This window comes from Chanodichthys erythropterus, chromosome 11 (assembly GCF_024489055.1).
Source record: "Chanodichthys erythropterus isolate Z2021 chromosome 11, ASM2448905v1, whole genome shotgun sequence".
NCBI classification, from domain to species: Eukaryota; Metazoa; Chordata; class Actinopteri; order Cypriniformes; family Xenocyprididae; genus Chanodichthys; species Chanodichthys erythropterus.
In genome coordinates, this window is record NC_090231.1 from 52,712,889 (window position 1) to 52,729,164 (window position 16,276).

At 37.5% G+C, this 16,276-nt stretch overlaps 2 protein-coding genes across 2 annotated transcripts in view; both read right to left on the bottom strand.

Annotated features, from left to right (window-relative positions):
• The window catches only part of spata6l (spermatogenesis associated 6-like), an 8,757-nt gene extending 1,655 nt beyond the window's left edge, over window positions 1-7,102 (bottom strand). The window contains exons 1-12 of the mRNA XM_067401385.1: window positions 6,969-7,102; window positions 6,612-6,749; window positions 6,480-6,528; window positions 6,279-6,320; window positions 6,055-6,179; window positions 5,859-5,942; window positions 5,650-5,763; window positions 3,683-3,791; window positions 3,489-3,520; window positions 458-594; window positions 130-223; window positions 1-16 (exon numbers count right to left, since the gene is read on the bottom strand). The exon at window positions 1-16 is cut by the window's left edge and continues 82 nt beyond it. Coding sequence (XP_067257486.1) covers window positions 1-16; window positions 130-223; window positions 458-594; window positions 3,489-3,520; window positions 3,683-3,791; window positions 5,650-5,763; window positions 5,859-5,942; window positions 6,055-6,179; window positions 6,279-6,320; window positions 6,480-6,528; window positions 6,612-6,749; window positions 6,969-7,016 — 988 coding nt within the window. The 5' untranslated portion in view covers window positions 7,017-7,102. The remainder of the gene's footprint in view (window positions 17-129; window positions 224-457; window positions 595-3,488; window positions 3,521-3,682; window positions 3,792-5,649; window positions 5,764-5,858; window positions 5,943-6,054; window positions 6,180-6,278; window positions 6,321-6,479; window positions 6,529-6,611; window positions 6,750-6,968) is intronic.
• Window positions 7,103-10,101: 2,999 nt separating this feature from the next.
• gabarapb (GABA(A) receptor-associated protein b) lies at window positions 10,102-14,437 on the bottom strand. The gene is made up of 4 exons (XM_067400024.1): window positions 14,229-14,437; window positions 12,242-12,320; window positions 10,374-10,492; window positions 10,102-10,301 (listed from the first exon to the last, which is right to left on the bottom strand). The coding sequence occupies exons 1-4, from the start codon at window positions 14,316-14,318 to the stop codon at window positions 10,236-10,238; spliced, it is 354 nt and encodes a 117-aa protein (XP_067256125.1). The 5' UTR covers window positions 14,319-14,437; the 3' UTR covers window positions 10,102-10,235.
• Window positions 14,438-16,276: the final 1,839 nt, after the last annotated feature.

Consider the following 16,276-nt stretch of genomic DNA (forward strand, 5'->3'; position numbering starts at 1 on the left):
CAGAGTCAGTGGCACCCTGACATCAAAAACAGAGGCAGAGGAGGCTAAATGATCCATCTTACTATCGGCATAACATTCCACAGCAATTATTTCTGAAACCATGTGTGTGTGCATTTGAGTGGTACTCACACAAGCTAGTCTATGAACTGCTTTGGGAGATGTTAAAAGGCTCTGAACCCGTTCCTGAACCTCCTCCCAAAGGTCAGGAGAGCCCAAAAGAGAGCTGTAGAAAATAACACAATATTAATCTAAAAAATAATAATAATAATAATAAGGCATCATTATTACAATTGCTCATACTTAAGATCAGTTATTTGAACAAACCCCTCAAACCAGTGTATTAAAACTCAGGCATGAATGATACTTCAAATTGTGTGATGTGGAAAGTCAGAGCCAGTTCTACAAAACAATCAAATTCATTCATGCAACTCTACCTGGGGAACACACACAAACATACCCATTGTGCCTCTGGCGTTCCATGCTGGAGTGGCTTGGGCTGGGAGATCCCTCATATCCCATTTGGGAATGATGACGGCTTACTTCCTCAGCGTAGTCGAGAAGATCATCTGTGTCTGAAGAGTCTTCATCACCCATCTAAAATAATGAAGGACAGTGTCAGTTCATGTCTGGCTTGTCTTGTGAAAAAGAAGTGTGCTTCTACTTGAAGATAATTTAATATTTGTTAAATAAAAGACCACTTAAAGAGAGTACACTTTCATGACTGTGGCCCTGTCTTAAATGGCACCCTAAACCCTCATGGTTTTGTGACGTAATGCCACTTAGTCTGTTGGGTAAGAGTCTGCTGTGGAGCTCTCCCCAGTGCGGGCTCGTCAAAAGGGCGCATCAAGGGTGCATATCGGCTGTAAAAGGGGCACTCACGAGCACTCTTCTGAAACCTAAAATGACAAATGGGACACCCTACGGTTTCGTGGCCTTCACGCGCACACAGCGTCCATTTTAAGTCCACAAGACCGTAAGCACATATGAAGTGTGCCATTTGGGACAGGGCCTATGTTTCTAAACACACTTAAGTACACTTAAAAAGTGCACTTTGTAATAATGTCAATTTAAAAAAATTACTTTATTTAAATACATTTCATATTTTTTTAACAAGCTTTTGTTGTGTTTTAAAGGAGTGTTCACACTTATTTTGATGTGTTGACTAATATTAAAGCAATATACTGTAGTGAGTTTTCTGATATTACATTTAAAGATAATGTATTATAAATGTACTGTATTTTAAGTGTTAATTAACATGAAATTAAGCATAAAATGTCCAAAAACGGGAATAAAGTGTGTATGGCATTGAAATTGCCCAAAATAAACAGGGGATCTAGATTCTTCGCTGTGACTGGGAGTTGTGAAGGCAGGAAGTGTTGAGGGGATTTTAGCCCAGGTAAGAGGAGGTGAAGTCCCGGCAACCTCACGCACTCCATTCCTCAACCCGGGGTGTGAGCGGTAGCGACTCAGCTTCCCTGGGGTCGCGGTATTTGAGGGGCCAGCCTGAAGGTGGCGTTGCTTGCTCCCTGGGAACTTGGGTCCGGCAACTTGAAAGCTTTGGTGGTGTGAGAATCCATCCTTGCTCCCCTCCTGGGACTATGAGGACACCAGCATTAATGCGCAAGGGAAAAGGACCGGTCTCTCGAGAGGCACGATCTGCATTTAACTGCGGTGGTGACGAGGCTCCATTCAATTCAGATGTGCCTCATCATGTGCCGCCAGTCCTGGTTGCTGCAGCTCCCCTCCTCTCTCACACCCACTCCTGTTGGGAACCTGGTGAAGGGTGGCAATTTAAGGTGACGGAGGGCACTGATAATAAGAGGGATAGTGCCCAACTGCGCTGTCTAAGCTCCGTCTTGCCCGCATTCTCCACCACTGTGGCAGCAGGAGCAACAACAGACACAGTGGGTGTGGCGTCAGGCCTCGGAGAGGCTTTTATTTCACATAGATTAAAACATAAAATGTCAAAAAGGGAATAAAGTGTTCATGGGGATAAAGTTTCTGAATAAGCAAGGTGGCTGGCATTCTCACTGTGACTGGGAGTTGCGAAGGCAAGGAATATTGAGAGTATTTGGCACAGGTATTTGGCATTTGAGGGGCAAGACAGGTGTTGCTTTCTCCTACCCAGAAATTTGAGTCCAGTGACTCTGCAGCTTTGGTGGTGAAGGAATCCCTCCCTGTTTTCCTCCTGTGCCTACGAGGACACAAGTGTGCTGCACAAGAGAAAGACCGGTCTCTCAAAGAGAGCATTTAACAATGTCAGTGACAAGGCTCCCTTTGATTCAGGTGTGCCTTATCATGCACCGCCAGTCCTGGTTGTTACAGCTCCCCTCCTCTCTCACACCCACTCCTGTCGGGAACCTGGTGAAGGGTGGCGATTTAAGGGACAGGGTGGCGCTGATAATAAGGGGGAGGCAGCTATTCTGTCACATTATACTTCAAAGACAATCAAATTATTAAATTACATATAAAGATGTACTTAACTGGTTCAAAAAAGCACTCTAAAGTACAACTATTTGCATTTAAACTAGTTTCACTCAATCTATGACAATGTCATTTTCGCCGCTAGAGGTCACTTATTCAAAACAAAGGCATAGCTTGATGATGCCGTGAATGAGCGTGGAATCATGGGAGTTGTTGTCTTCACCTCCACAGCCAATGGAAAGGAATCCAACAGACTCAGGCAGAAATCATGTTCATGGATGAGCTAATGTATTAAAGTTTTATTAACGTTACTGTGGTATGAAGCAGGACAGGTCGAGAGCTGTGGGAGTGGAAGGAGGCCTAAATTTGAGTGTGTTGAAAGTTATGTTATAACATTTCTCTGTGGCTGTCGCTCGGTGGCTGCTATGAGAGACTTGTTGCACTTTGCAGTAATCTAAATCGATATTAGTAAAACTGGAAATCGAGGGTAACGCGGATATGACGTCATTGACAGGAGACGCAATGACATGGTCCGTTACACTGGTTAAAATTGCTGATTTCTCTGGATTTAAACATTGTTGGAATCATTTGGGATAATGTAAGTACACAAGTCAACAAAATATTTAACATCGTTCTAGTGGTTTTTAGATATTTTAATCTAAAACTCTTACATATCGTGCTATTTAATCAATATTTCAGAACTGGACCTTCAGGTAAAACGACAGATTTCTCTCTGGTGATGTGTGCCGGACCTCTCCACTCATTAAGTCACTTAAACCAGCCCGTTCAAGCTCACATTCATCTGCCTCTATTTTTGAGTTCAACACCCACATCTCAAAATCCAATCCACAATTGGTGCATAGAACCAAGTCCTCGCCTTACATTGTTTCTTTTTCGACAATCCGTATCACAGTACAGAAAAAAAGATGTTGCTACCACCTTTCATAGCAAGTATATTCTTTCAAAGTATATTATTTCCGTAATAAAAGAATGTTTTATTCTTTCTTTCTATCTTTCTTTTTTGCCAGGGTTTAATGGAGTAATAGACAAAATTTACAACTAACCCAAGGTCTGGAATAGCTTCTTCTGGGGTCTCCTGAAGAAGAACATGCAGTACATATTATAAGTATGGTTTACCAATTAACAATAAAGTCAGACATCACTAAACTTAAAAAAAAAAAGAGTGCTGCAAAATGTATTCAGATCTACAGCATGAACAAATACAACAAATACATTAATGATGTTGTAGCATTCATACCTGCTTCTCTGGATGGTTTTGATTGATGTGGTGACAGACTCCTTAATCTGGAGTTTCTGTCAGAGACAGGTGAATAACAGGAAGAGGACCGTCCACCTGACCTCTGAACCTACCGTGGGCCAAGTAAGCACAAACACACAGACATTCAGGAACTGAGAGGCCAGGTGCATAAACTTAGCCACTATGGTAAGTCTTAAGAACTATCTTGACCAACTACCAATTAACAAAGGGGTAATCAGTTGTAGTTTTCCGTTAGGACCAGTCCTAGAAGACTCACTTTTAAATGTTTAGTTCACCAAAAAAATTAAAATTGAGTCATTTATTACTCACCCTCATATCGTTCCAACCCCGTAAGACCTTCGTTCATCTTCGGAATACAAATTAAGATATTTTTGTTGAAATCCAAGAGACATCTGACTCATCCATAGACAGCAATATAATCAACACTTTCAAGTCCAGAAAGTTACTAAAGACATTGTTAAAATAGTTGAAATGACTGCAGTGGTTCAACCTTAATTTTATGAGACAAGAATACTTTTTGTGCGCAAAAACAAAAACAAAAAAATTAATAAAATGACGACTTTATTCAACAATATTCTCTCATCTGGGTCATTCTTGTACTTCCAGGTTCTACGTGAGAACGCCAGCTCAGCCAATAATGAGTCGCCATTCTGACGTAGAACCTGGAAGCGCTGAACTTAAACAGCATAAGAGAACACAGAAGAGAGGATATTGTTGAATAAAGTCGTTATTTTTGCACACAAAAAGTATTCTGGTCATCTCATAAAATTATGTTCGAACCACTGCAGTCACGTGGAATATTTCAATGATGTCTTTAATTCCTTTCTGGACCTCTCGGATTTCATCAAAAAAATATCTTCATTTGTGTTCTGAAGATGAATGAGGTCTTACGGGTGTGGAATGACATGAGGGTGAGTAATTAATGACATAATTTTCTTTTTTGTGTGAACTATCCATTTAAGACTAGTCTAAGCACTGCAGTTGTGTCACTGGCCACTGGAAACAAAGTGTCTTGTGGCTTGATCCTACAAGCATGTCTGCCCTCTGCTGGCCATCACTAGTTCATCAAAAAAACCAAAACATCCAACCAGGATCTCAAATCATTTGAACATCATTGTAACACAACAGAGCATCAAAGTCCATGATTCTCAACATTTTTGTATACTGTAATACTGTATTTTTAATTATTTATCTACTGAATGTGAATAAAGCTGAAATAAAATATAAATATTAGCTGAAAAACAAACAAAATTAAAATTAGAAATGTTGCCTTGGCAATAAACTAAAATAAGTTTGAGTTATAATAAGTTGAAGCACTAAAATTACTAACTGAAAAAAAAAAAAAAAAAATGAAACCTAAATTGCAATATTTCAAAAAAGAAAAAAAATAATAATAAAAAGCACAAACTAAACTAAAAAAATAAAAAATAAAAGCTAATTCAAAATATTAATACAGCTATAAGAAAACTAAAATAGCACTGATATATATATATATATATATATATATACAGCTCTGGAAAAAATTAAGAGACCACTTAACATTGATTTCTGGAGTGGTCTCTTAATTTTTTCCAGAGCTGTATGTATATGTATATGTATATATATATATATATATATATATATATATATATATGTATATGTATATATATATATATATATATATATATATATATATACACAAACACACATTATCTTGCCAAAAGTTTTGGGACGCCTGCCTTTACATTCACATGAACTTTAATGACATCCCATTCTTAATCCATAGGGTTTAATATGGAGTTGGCCTACCCTATAACAGCTTCAACTCTTCTGGAAAGGCTTTCCACAAGGTTTAGGAGTGTGTTTATGGGAATTTTTGAACATTCTTCTAGAAGCGCATTTGTGAGGTCAGGCACTGATGTTGGGTGAGAACACGCATATGAGGACAAATAAGCAACATCTGATACCTGATCTCTGTTGGGGAGTCCCCTCTGACTGCATGAAACAGACGAGAGATGTCTTTGAGATGACGTGCTACCCTGTTTCCGTGACTTTTTGGAGGTTTTCCTCGTCATTGCCCTCTAAAGCAAATAAAACATCTTACAAGTTCTTGCAATCAATATTATAAAGCAATACAGCTAAAATTGTTCTTCCATTTCCAAATCGGTATTTTTACCACAGGAACACTCAGGAAGCCATTGTTACTGGAGATTTCACTGATTGTCGTCTTTGTGGAGAACTCTAATCTTGGAGAGATACCCTGAGATGAATCAATAAAGACAGATTTTCCATTTTAATAATGCACAGTAATCCATTATTGCATTTTTTTAGCAAATAAATTCAATTAGTGTGGTAGATAAATAAGCACTTACAGGGAAAGTGGGATGCCGCGTCATTAATACCTCTCTCTCTACTCCAGAGAAAGACGGCACCAGCTTTGGCTCTGGGAAAAGAAAACTTCGAGCATCTTCTTCAAAACTGGCCAATATTTCTCCAGCTGTAAAAGGGCAATAAAAAGCAAATAGAGATTCAACTGTGGGCAGCAGTCTGCAATATGAATAATTTAGAAATGTTAGAGGAATAATATCAGTTGTACCTGGAGGAATCAGCTGAATGAGTTCTATTTTCACTGTTTCATCTGGGAAAGAGGAGAAACACACTTTAACATCCCTTGTGAAAAGGAAGTGTGCTTCATTGTACTGAATGTGTATAAGTGTACTTTTTTATCACAAGGAAAGAATTGGTAAAGATTAAGTAATAAAGAAGGAGGGAGAAGAGGAAATAAGCAGCAGCTCACACTGCAGGAATTCAGCTATTGCTGCAGGATCTGTGGCGTAATTCAGTATCTACAAGAAAAACATGGGAGTTTACAAAACTGGTGGTTTTTTAAACTTTATTTAAAATAGATTTAATTATAAAATCACACCACCTTTTCAAACCTTATTTTCTCCCGAATCAGTAATGGAAACACTGCAGGAAGGCATTCTGACTTCCTATATTGATTCATTAGACTCACACTGAGGTAAACATCATCTTTGGCTGGTAGATGCACACCTGGACAGGTTATCTAAAATACAAATATGAAAAAACTCTCCATTTTCACAGGCAACAGAATGACACATGTCTGCACTCGATATCCTGTATATACTCTCGCCATAAAAGAAAAAGAAAAAAAAATACTGTCGCCATTCGTTTAAGTAGCGGTACAGAGTTCACATTTCCTGACCGTCTCTATCCACACTTAGTTCGACTGATCTTACTAAGATGATTATCATACAATCCTCACCGCCCTCAGGTGGAGTTCAACAATCACTTTAACTGCTTTGTGAGGCATACTGTGTCTTGTTGTCACCGCCAAGGAACTGTTATTTTCCCGAGGTCATTTATGGTCAATCCAGGACAGCGTCGCGTTTCCATGGCATCATGTGCAAATCCAGCTCATTTCCGCGATTCAGTGTATTCGAACAGTTCATTTCAAAGAACCGGTTCAAACACAATCCAGTGATTCTTTTACGTCACGACGAAATAATCATTATTATTCGATTTAAGGGTGTTATTGTATATTCATGTCTCAGTTCAAATTGTTGCCATTTTCAGCTCATAAAAACAAAATATAATTATATATATATATAAATTCAAATATAATTTGAATTCACCTTAAATATTACTTTAATTCATTTTAAAATGTCTTTGTATGCATAAAGCTTTTTAAGATGTTTTCTTTTCTTAAAAATATTTATTAACTAAGTTTTCTTTGTGCGTTTGACTATAACAATGGTTTTTCAAGAACAATTCGGTCATTCGTGAATCGGTGCAACAGATGAAGATTATTCTCAAAGTAACGAATCGGACTTTTATTTTCAAGCGGATACTAACCGGAAATCAGATGTGACAAAACATGGGAGTCGTAGTTTTGTTGTGGGTCATTTGTAGTTTACACTATTTTGTCACATCAACGTTGTTTTTTAAAATAAAAAGAATACTGTACGTCATATATAATTAATATATACATACATATACCTTACTCAATCATTTGTCCTCTGACAACCAGGAAACTCGTCTGGATTTACTTTTAAAGGTGCTCTAGAATTAAAAATTGTATTTATCTTGGCATAGTTAAATAACAAGAGTTCAGTACACGGAAATGATATACAGTGAGTCTCAAATACCATTGTTTCCTCCTTCTTATATAAATCTCATTTGTTTAAAAGACCTCCGAAGAACAGGCGAATCTCAACCGTCTATGATCTCAACATAACACAGACTGTTACGTAACAGTCGGGATCATTAATATGTACGCCCCCAATATTTGCATATGCCAGCCCATGATCGAGGCACAAGGGCAGCCAGTATTAACGTGATCTGTGCACAGCTGAATCATCAGACTAGGTAAGCAAGCAAGAACAGTAGCGAAAAATGGCAGATGGAGCAATAATAACTGACATGATCCATGATATCATGATATTTTTAGTGATATTTGTAAATTGTCTTTCTAAATGTTTTGTTAGCATGTTGCTAATGTACCTAAAAATCTGGTTATAGTTACCATTGTTTCTTACTGTATTCACAGAGACAAGAGCCGTCATTATTTTCATTATTAAACACTTGCAGTCTGTATAATTCATAAACACAACTTCATTCTTTATAAATCTCTCCAACAGTGTGTAATGTTAGCTTTAGCCATGGAGCACTATCAAACTCATTCAGAATCAAATGTAAACATCCAAATAAATACCATACTTACGCGATTAGACACGCTGCATGATGAACACTTTGTAAAGAACAATTTTGAGGGTTATATTAGCTGTGTGAACTTTTTTTATGCTGTTAAAGGCAAGCGCGAGCTCCGTGGGCGGGGGGCTTGAGCATTTAAATGGGCCGCAGCCTAAATACGCTCATATTTAATAATGCCCCAAAATAGGAAGTTAAAACAATTAATTAAAAAAAAAAATCTATGGGGTATTTTGAGCTGAAACTTCACAGACACATTCAGGGGACACCTTAGACTTATATTACATCTTTTAAAAAGACATTCTACGGAACCTTTAAATGGGTCCTTGATTATGATTTCACTTTTTTCTTTTTTTACTTTAGTGTGTAATGTTGCTGTTTGAGCATCAACAACATCTGCAAAGTTAAAGTTCAATGCAAAGAGATATATTTTCTTTTAAAGAACACGCAACAAAGGGGGTGAGGCCATGTTGAGCTGCTTTAGAGAAGAGGAAGAGTTGTTGTAGTAGGGTGTTGTTGTTATGCCGTCATTTTACCCCAGGACTGCTTCACAAACGAGGGTCAATTCAATGCTGGATTTGCATAAAAGATTAACATGACGGCAGATGCTAGTCGACGAGTTGAATCAACTCCACAGCAACTACATAAATTTATCCACTAACCATTCAGAAACGTCCAGTTTTATTTTAAAAGTTGTAACTTCTTCCTGAGTCTCTCCATCAGTGTCGACTGTGTCGACAGAACACCGTTACTGACAATCCTCATTTTGGCTGTGTGAGATTCTCCAGCTTTGTTGTTGTTGAGCAACCGAAGCGTGAGCTGTTAAAGCTTCACCCTCTTTTGGAAAGCAGGCGGGAGCAGCAGCTCATTTGCATTTAAAGGGACACACACAAAAACAGTGCGTCTTTCCTCACACCCAAATAGGGGCAAATTTGACAATCTATAATAAATGATCTGTGGGGTATTTTGAGCTGAAACTTCACAGACACATTTTGGGGACACCAGAGACTTATATTACATCCTGTGAAAAGGGGCGTAATAGGTCCACTAAAAAAAAGAAAAGTTTTTATTATTTTTTTTTTTTTTATTATTGAAGTGTTGCACAGCTGTTTCCTTCGGAGCTTCCGTAACAAGCATAACAGTTTGTGTTTACCAGATGGTGGAATAAAATGACAAGACAAATTTTGCGTGCGTTTGGTTTATATGGTCATCGTCAAGGGTACCAGAAATACAACTGAATACCAAGATAAAAAAAACAAAAACAAATTGCAAATAAAACTTGCACTTTAGATTTACAACTTAAAATAAATCTACCCATCTACATTTTTAGGTACAATAATAAAAGTAAATCAAAGTAACAACAGCATATTAGATTTAGCTGATAACAGAATACACTTTAGTCCGAATTCTCAACTGACTGACCAGCGAGTGCTGGACTGCACATGCTAGTTAGAAACCATCTAGAAAGAGCAAACATTCGTTTATGGTCAGAAATATCTGAAATGAGTATGACTAGGAAACAAAAGCTGAAATCAATTCAAAATGTAACAGTATCAGTGGCATTTCCATTGTATTAGAGCAAGTGCCTGACCGTTTTGTAAGACACCATTTTGTAGGAATAATGAAAAACTGATTAGTTAATTCTTAATAAACATCAGAAATGAATGTCAAACCAAAGGATAAAAACATGAAAGGAGATATGATCAAATTTAAGCAAAAGTGCATCTGATACTTCAGTTCTGAGAGCTCTAGGCTGCCAGCATGACGTCTATATATTGTTTTAAAAGGAAGAGAGGAGGGTGAGGGTCATTTCCCTTTGGCTCTATTCTCCATACACACTCTCGTCACTGTAGGCGATGTAAAGGAAGAAATCTTCTTCATGATGTTCCTGTGTGCGAGAACGTGACATTATCAGCGGAACAAAATAAAATGACAAAACAATGAAAGAAAAGAGAAATACCTGGTACAACTGGCCCATGGTGGCAGAGGTAGGCGGAATGACGTTGTTTACGAAGAAGAAGAGAGCATCCTCAGCTCTCAGGTGGATTCGTTTTCGGATGAGAAAGTAAAACTGGCCCACTACAAAAAAAATCCATAGTATAAAACACCACAGAAATAAAAACATTCATGAAAGTGCCCCATTATGCTTTTTCGGATATAACCTTTCATGTAGTGTTATATAGCTGTTTGTGAATTTAAAATGTTTTAAAGATCAAAGTGCACGATAAATGGAGTTACTGTCTCCTAAAAGAAAGAACCGATTCTAAGCGGCCTGAAACGAGTACAAGTACCAGCATTTCCCTCTACATTTTGAGTGGATTTTTAAACACTTCTGATTGGCCATTGTGTTCACGGACTCAAAAGATATGTCTGTGATTGTCTATAATGACATGTTGTAAATAGACATCTGTGACACTCTTTACCGAGCGCTTACACAAATACACAAGGGAGCGTTTGAAAGCAGGCGTCAATCAGCAGATCCCTAATATATCCGCTGATAGACGCCTGTTCCCGTGTGTATCTGTGCAAGCGCTCACTGAAGAGTGTCACAGATGTCTATTTACAACATGTCATTGTAGCCAATCGCAGACAAATCTGTTGAGTGCATGAACAATGGCCAATCAGAGGTGTTTACGAATCTGCTCAACAGCGAAGTCGGTACTTTTCACAACCCTATTCCAGTCTCACTTCCTGCACAAACCTACGGAGGTTTGTAAAAATGTGCATAATGCCACTCTAATGTCTTCATTGGCTGCCCACGAACGTCATCTACTTTGACCCGCCCTCAAACAAATTTGCGAAAATTTCTGTGAAAGCAAATCCACTTTGCATGCACTTCAAGAGAGTGAGGACTTGGGCTCGAATTGACCCTTTGTCAGGAGTTTGATTGACAGGCGATCTAACCAATCATAACGCTGAATCTGATGTTTTGTCTGACAAAGCAGTCAGGGGAGTTGGCAGATTAACGTAGGTGGACTTGGTGTGTTCTGATGTCTTTCCTTGGTTGAAACAACATTCCTTCTGATGTTCATGTTTATTTGATGCTATAAATGAACAGGAAGAGATGATCGGATCACGAGCCGCTTAAGCTGAGGCGCTACAGCAATCTGTCACGACACATTAAAGAGCCGCAAAACTATTTATTGTTTAAATTTATTTAAAAATTACAAAATTTGAGACTTTGCTTCATATCATAAGTAACCTGCTCTGTCTTGTCTTGTCAGTGTCCTCTTTGCTCAGCGATGTATTTTTCACTGCGTGAGAACATGATGTGTGGCGAGAGATCGGCATGGCTTGTCGGACATAGCAACAGTAACTAAAAGCGGCAGGTCTTTGCGAAAGGTCAATTGATACAGTTAGACTAACGCCATCATTACTGTTCGTATCACTGTGTATCAAGGGCTGAGGAAGATCTGGAGCTGAAATTCAGATATGGTAATTGGCACTTCATTTCTGACATGCGCTGTAAACGGTCGACCAATCAAAACAGACTGGGCCTTCTGACCAATCAGAGCAGAGTAGATCAATCACAACAGACTGGGCCATCTGATCAATCAGAGCAGACTTCCAGAAAGGAGGGGTTTAGAGAGACTAGATCCTGTATCAAACTGTTTCAGACACTGTGAGAAAAGAGGTGATGCTGCAATGTATATTTTGAGAGAATTAAAGTGTTTTTTTGATCTTGGATGCATGTAAACCGATTGCAGGAAATGTTCAAAACAACATTAGGAACCTTTAGAATAGCATAAAAGGTGCGTGTTTTTACTATGCCAACATAAAAATGCTAAACAAAAATGTAAAAATGTTTAGAAACATAAAGCGACTTACCCGTCAGGTCAGAGGGGACCAGGTATTTCTTCTTGTCTAGGTCACCTATTCTGGCTTTAGGAGCTTTTTCCACAATTACCTAGTACAGAATCAAACACTTTTTTTAGTGTAGAATAGATATGGCCCAGTTGGTACAGTTATGTGGACTTATATGAAACTGAATGATGATTAACTCATTTGATTTTGCTCATTTGTTTCTTCAAGTCCACCAAGGGTGATTTTTGACAGTGCAAAGAGGATCTGAAAAAAGCTGTGCTATTTTTGATAATTAGGCTGCAGATGAGGAACAAGATAACCATACGAAACACTTTTGGACCTATGACTACGTAAAACCGCTAATTATTCATGCTTTTTGTTTTGTTTTTTCAAATGAAAATGTCCATTCCAGGGTCAGAAATGATCCAGGGCTTGGAGGAAAATGCCACCTGAAAGTAACAAAAGTAGCAAATTCTTCTGTTATCCAACATTACATATATGAAATATATGCAGCCATGGCTCTCTTCAGACATCAGTAGCCGTCAGAAGAATTCACTAACTCAAATGTGTCTTGTTGAATGTGTTGGTCATTTCACTTTTTTTTTTTTTTTTTTTAAATGCTTCCTCAAAATTAGTGTTTCAAAAGTTGTTTCTAAGATATGTAATCTGAACAAACAAACAAAAAAAATGAACTGCATTAGATGAGTCTAAGTGGTCATAAAAAAGTCACACATTGGCTGTTCACAGTCAAAATCGACCGACCATAGGAAATAAATGGGAAAGGCTCAAAAAAAAAATCTATATATCAGCCACAATGTTGAATAAACACAGAAATAAGCAGTGAGACTATAAAACATCCTGAGTGCAAAAGATTCAATGACCATGAAGAGCCAGCCTTTTCCGAAAACCTTAAAGTGATAGTTCACCCAAAAATTAAAATTCTGTCATCATTTACTCGCCCTCAAGTGGTTTCAAACCTGTATAAATTTCTTTGTTCTGCTGAACACAAAGGAAGATATTTTGAAGAATGTTTGAAACCAAACAGTTGTGGCACATCATTGACTTCCAAAGTAAGGAAAAAATATCCCTTCATTCCATAATATTCCAACAAAAACAGACATTAGATTCTACAGAGATACAGGACAGTAGAGCTGTATAACGTACACATTGTGTAATATTGTGTACAATATTTAGAGCTGCTTTTATAGTCACTGTTGTCATATTTGTAAAAACTGGGCATTTAAAACAAATGATTTATTTGATACTGACATCAAAATGACTGACACTTTTTATATGCTACAAAACATCACCTTCTTTTGGTTGTAAGCGGTCTAAAAAGAAAAAAAAAACACACACATATAAAGAAATCAATATTAAAATGATTTCAAAATGCAATCTTTAGAGGATTGCCTGTTTTGTTGTCTTACTGGTTTGGTTATTTATATGGTAAACAAAGCCAACCTTGTGGATGTAAACATGTTGACTGGCTATTTTAAGGTTCTCCACTTCAGTATGGTCCTAAATGTATTATTTTACCTCACAAACACATTTTAAATAAGATCATACACATCACATTACACTAAAAGAGTTCAATCTTTTCAACAAGCCTCGTGGATTAAAGCAGATGAGAGCATTAAAACACACAAACCGAGCTGAACGAATACTGAATCGTTCGTCTTTCAAAGAAGATCTTGTGATTTATAACGCTATTAACAAACATAACATGTATAGACTTTTTATTTTAATAATGATAAAGAATTTCAGATGAGAAATCAACATGGCCTTCAGCAGTTTCGCCCTTCATGTGCTATTGAAGCTAAACCCGTTTATGTTCGACTAACTTATGCTTTAAAAGAGCAAATAAGCACCAGATGAGTTTGTTTTATCACGGACGAACTGTTGAAATCATGTTACGTTAGATACAGCGCGCCTTTCACGTTTACTGTTTTGTTTTGGTTCACTACAACGCGAGCTTCTGTTTACACATTTCAAACGATACAAAACGACTTACAGGAACCCTGTCTGGATATTTCTTCCTGATTTTCTCTCCCTCTGATCGCCTCTTCTCAAAAGGATGCTCTTCTTTGTATTGAAACTTCATGGTTGTTAAAGGAAATGTGTCTTAGAAACAGACAGAGGTGTCAGAAATGTGACCAAGGCTTCTCTCTTACACAGCTGCTGTGCTTTCCCTCCGCGCATTGATACGGACACACTATATTTACATTATTTTTGTCAACTCAAACTCGTTTTTTATGAAAACCACACGCCGGAAAAAAACTAACGTATTTGAAACAAGGCTTATTGAGCGAGTTTGACTATTAATAAAGCATTTTCTGACATCTCGTTATGTTGTGTTTGTTAGGAAGGGACTACTTTCGCGGTGGTACATACTGTGGAGTTGTCAAACAGTGCTCCGGTCAGTCATATGACCATCTGAACTCACTTCCGGTATCCAAAGTGACGCAGAGGCGTTTTAATTAATAAGAGCAAACATGCACGCTGTCATTCATTCATTTATGAATTAATAAATAAACACATATTTATATTAATCGCGTAACCTTAGTAAACCGTTCTCTTTGCTAAAAAAAGCATTAAAAACGGCTCATTTAGTTTTTATTACACAAACACAGACCATTATTACGCTGCAAAAACATACAATGTTGTCCAGTAAAATTTTTGAATTTCCTCAAACATTTTAATCAAGTTTATGCTTAAAACAAGAAAAAAAAAATGGTAGTCTATACTCAATAAAAAGTTGAATTTTTATGGAAAGTGATGTTTTTTTTCTCACCTTGGCTGGGCTTGCTTGCATTTTTAATAAACGTAAAGGCCCTTTCACACATAAATCCTCAGACTGAAGGAAATCCAAATTCATGCCTGTACAGTAGAGAACAGCTAATACCAACCTTTCAGCTGTGCTGCCATTCTGGAGAAAGTTCATCACTTTACACCAGCTAAACAAAAATAAATAAATAAATGAAACACAATGTTAAAGTAATTTTTTCTTATTAGTATGGTTGAATTAGAATTAGATCATCGAATGTCAGCAGCAAAGACATTGGTTCACAAAGTGAGATTAAATGTTTAAAGTATATTTGTATTATTAAAATTTATTTATAGCATGTTTGCGTAATATTCCGCTTACATTTATTGGTTTTTAATAATTTTGAGGAATACTGTTTTTGTGCAAGTGTGATGATTAAATAAAAAAAAAATTACTTATTTGAAAAAACGATATTTTGTTGTAAATTTAAAAGTAATACCTTACTTTACTCGTTAATTGGAAAAGTAATCTGATTACGTAACTCGCGTTACTTCTAATGCGTTACCCCCAACACACACACACAAATATATATATATATATACGGAAAGTATTCAGACCCCCTTAAATTTTTCACTCTTTGTTATATTGCAGCCATTTGCTAAAATCATTTAAGTTCTTTTTTTTTTTCCTCATTAATGTACACACAGCACCCCATATTGACAGAAAAACACAGAATTGTTGAAATTTTTGCAGATTTATTAAAAAAGAAAAACTGAAATATCACATGGTCCTAAGTATTCAGACCCTTTGCTGTGACACTCATATATTTAACTCAGGTGCTGTCCATTTCTTCTGATCATCCTTGAGATGGTTCTGCACCTTCATTTGAGTCCAGCTGTGTTCGATTATACTGATTGGACTTGATTAGGAAAGCCACACACCTGTCTATATAAGACCTTACAGCTCACAGTGCATGTCGGAGCAAATGAGAATCATGAGGTCAAAGGAACTGCCTGAAGAGCTCAGAGACAGAATTGTGGCAAGGCACAGATCTGGCCAAGGTTACAAAAAAATTTCTGCTGCACTTAAGGTTCCTAAGAGCACAGTGACCACCATAATCCTTAAATGGAAGACGTTTGGGATGACCAGAACCCTTCCTAGAGCTGGCCGTCTGGCCAAACTGAGCTATCGGGGGAGAAGAGCCTTGGTGAGAGAGGTAAAGAAGAACCCAAAGATCACTGTGGCTGAGCTCCAGAGATGCAGTCGGGAGATGGGAGAAAGGACCATGTGATATT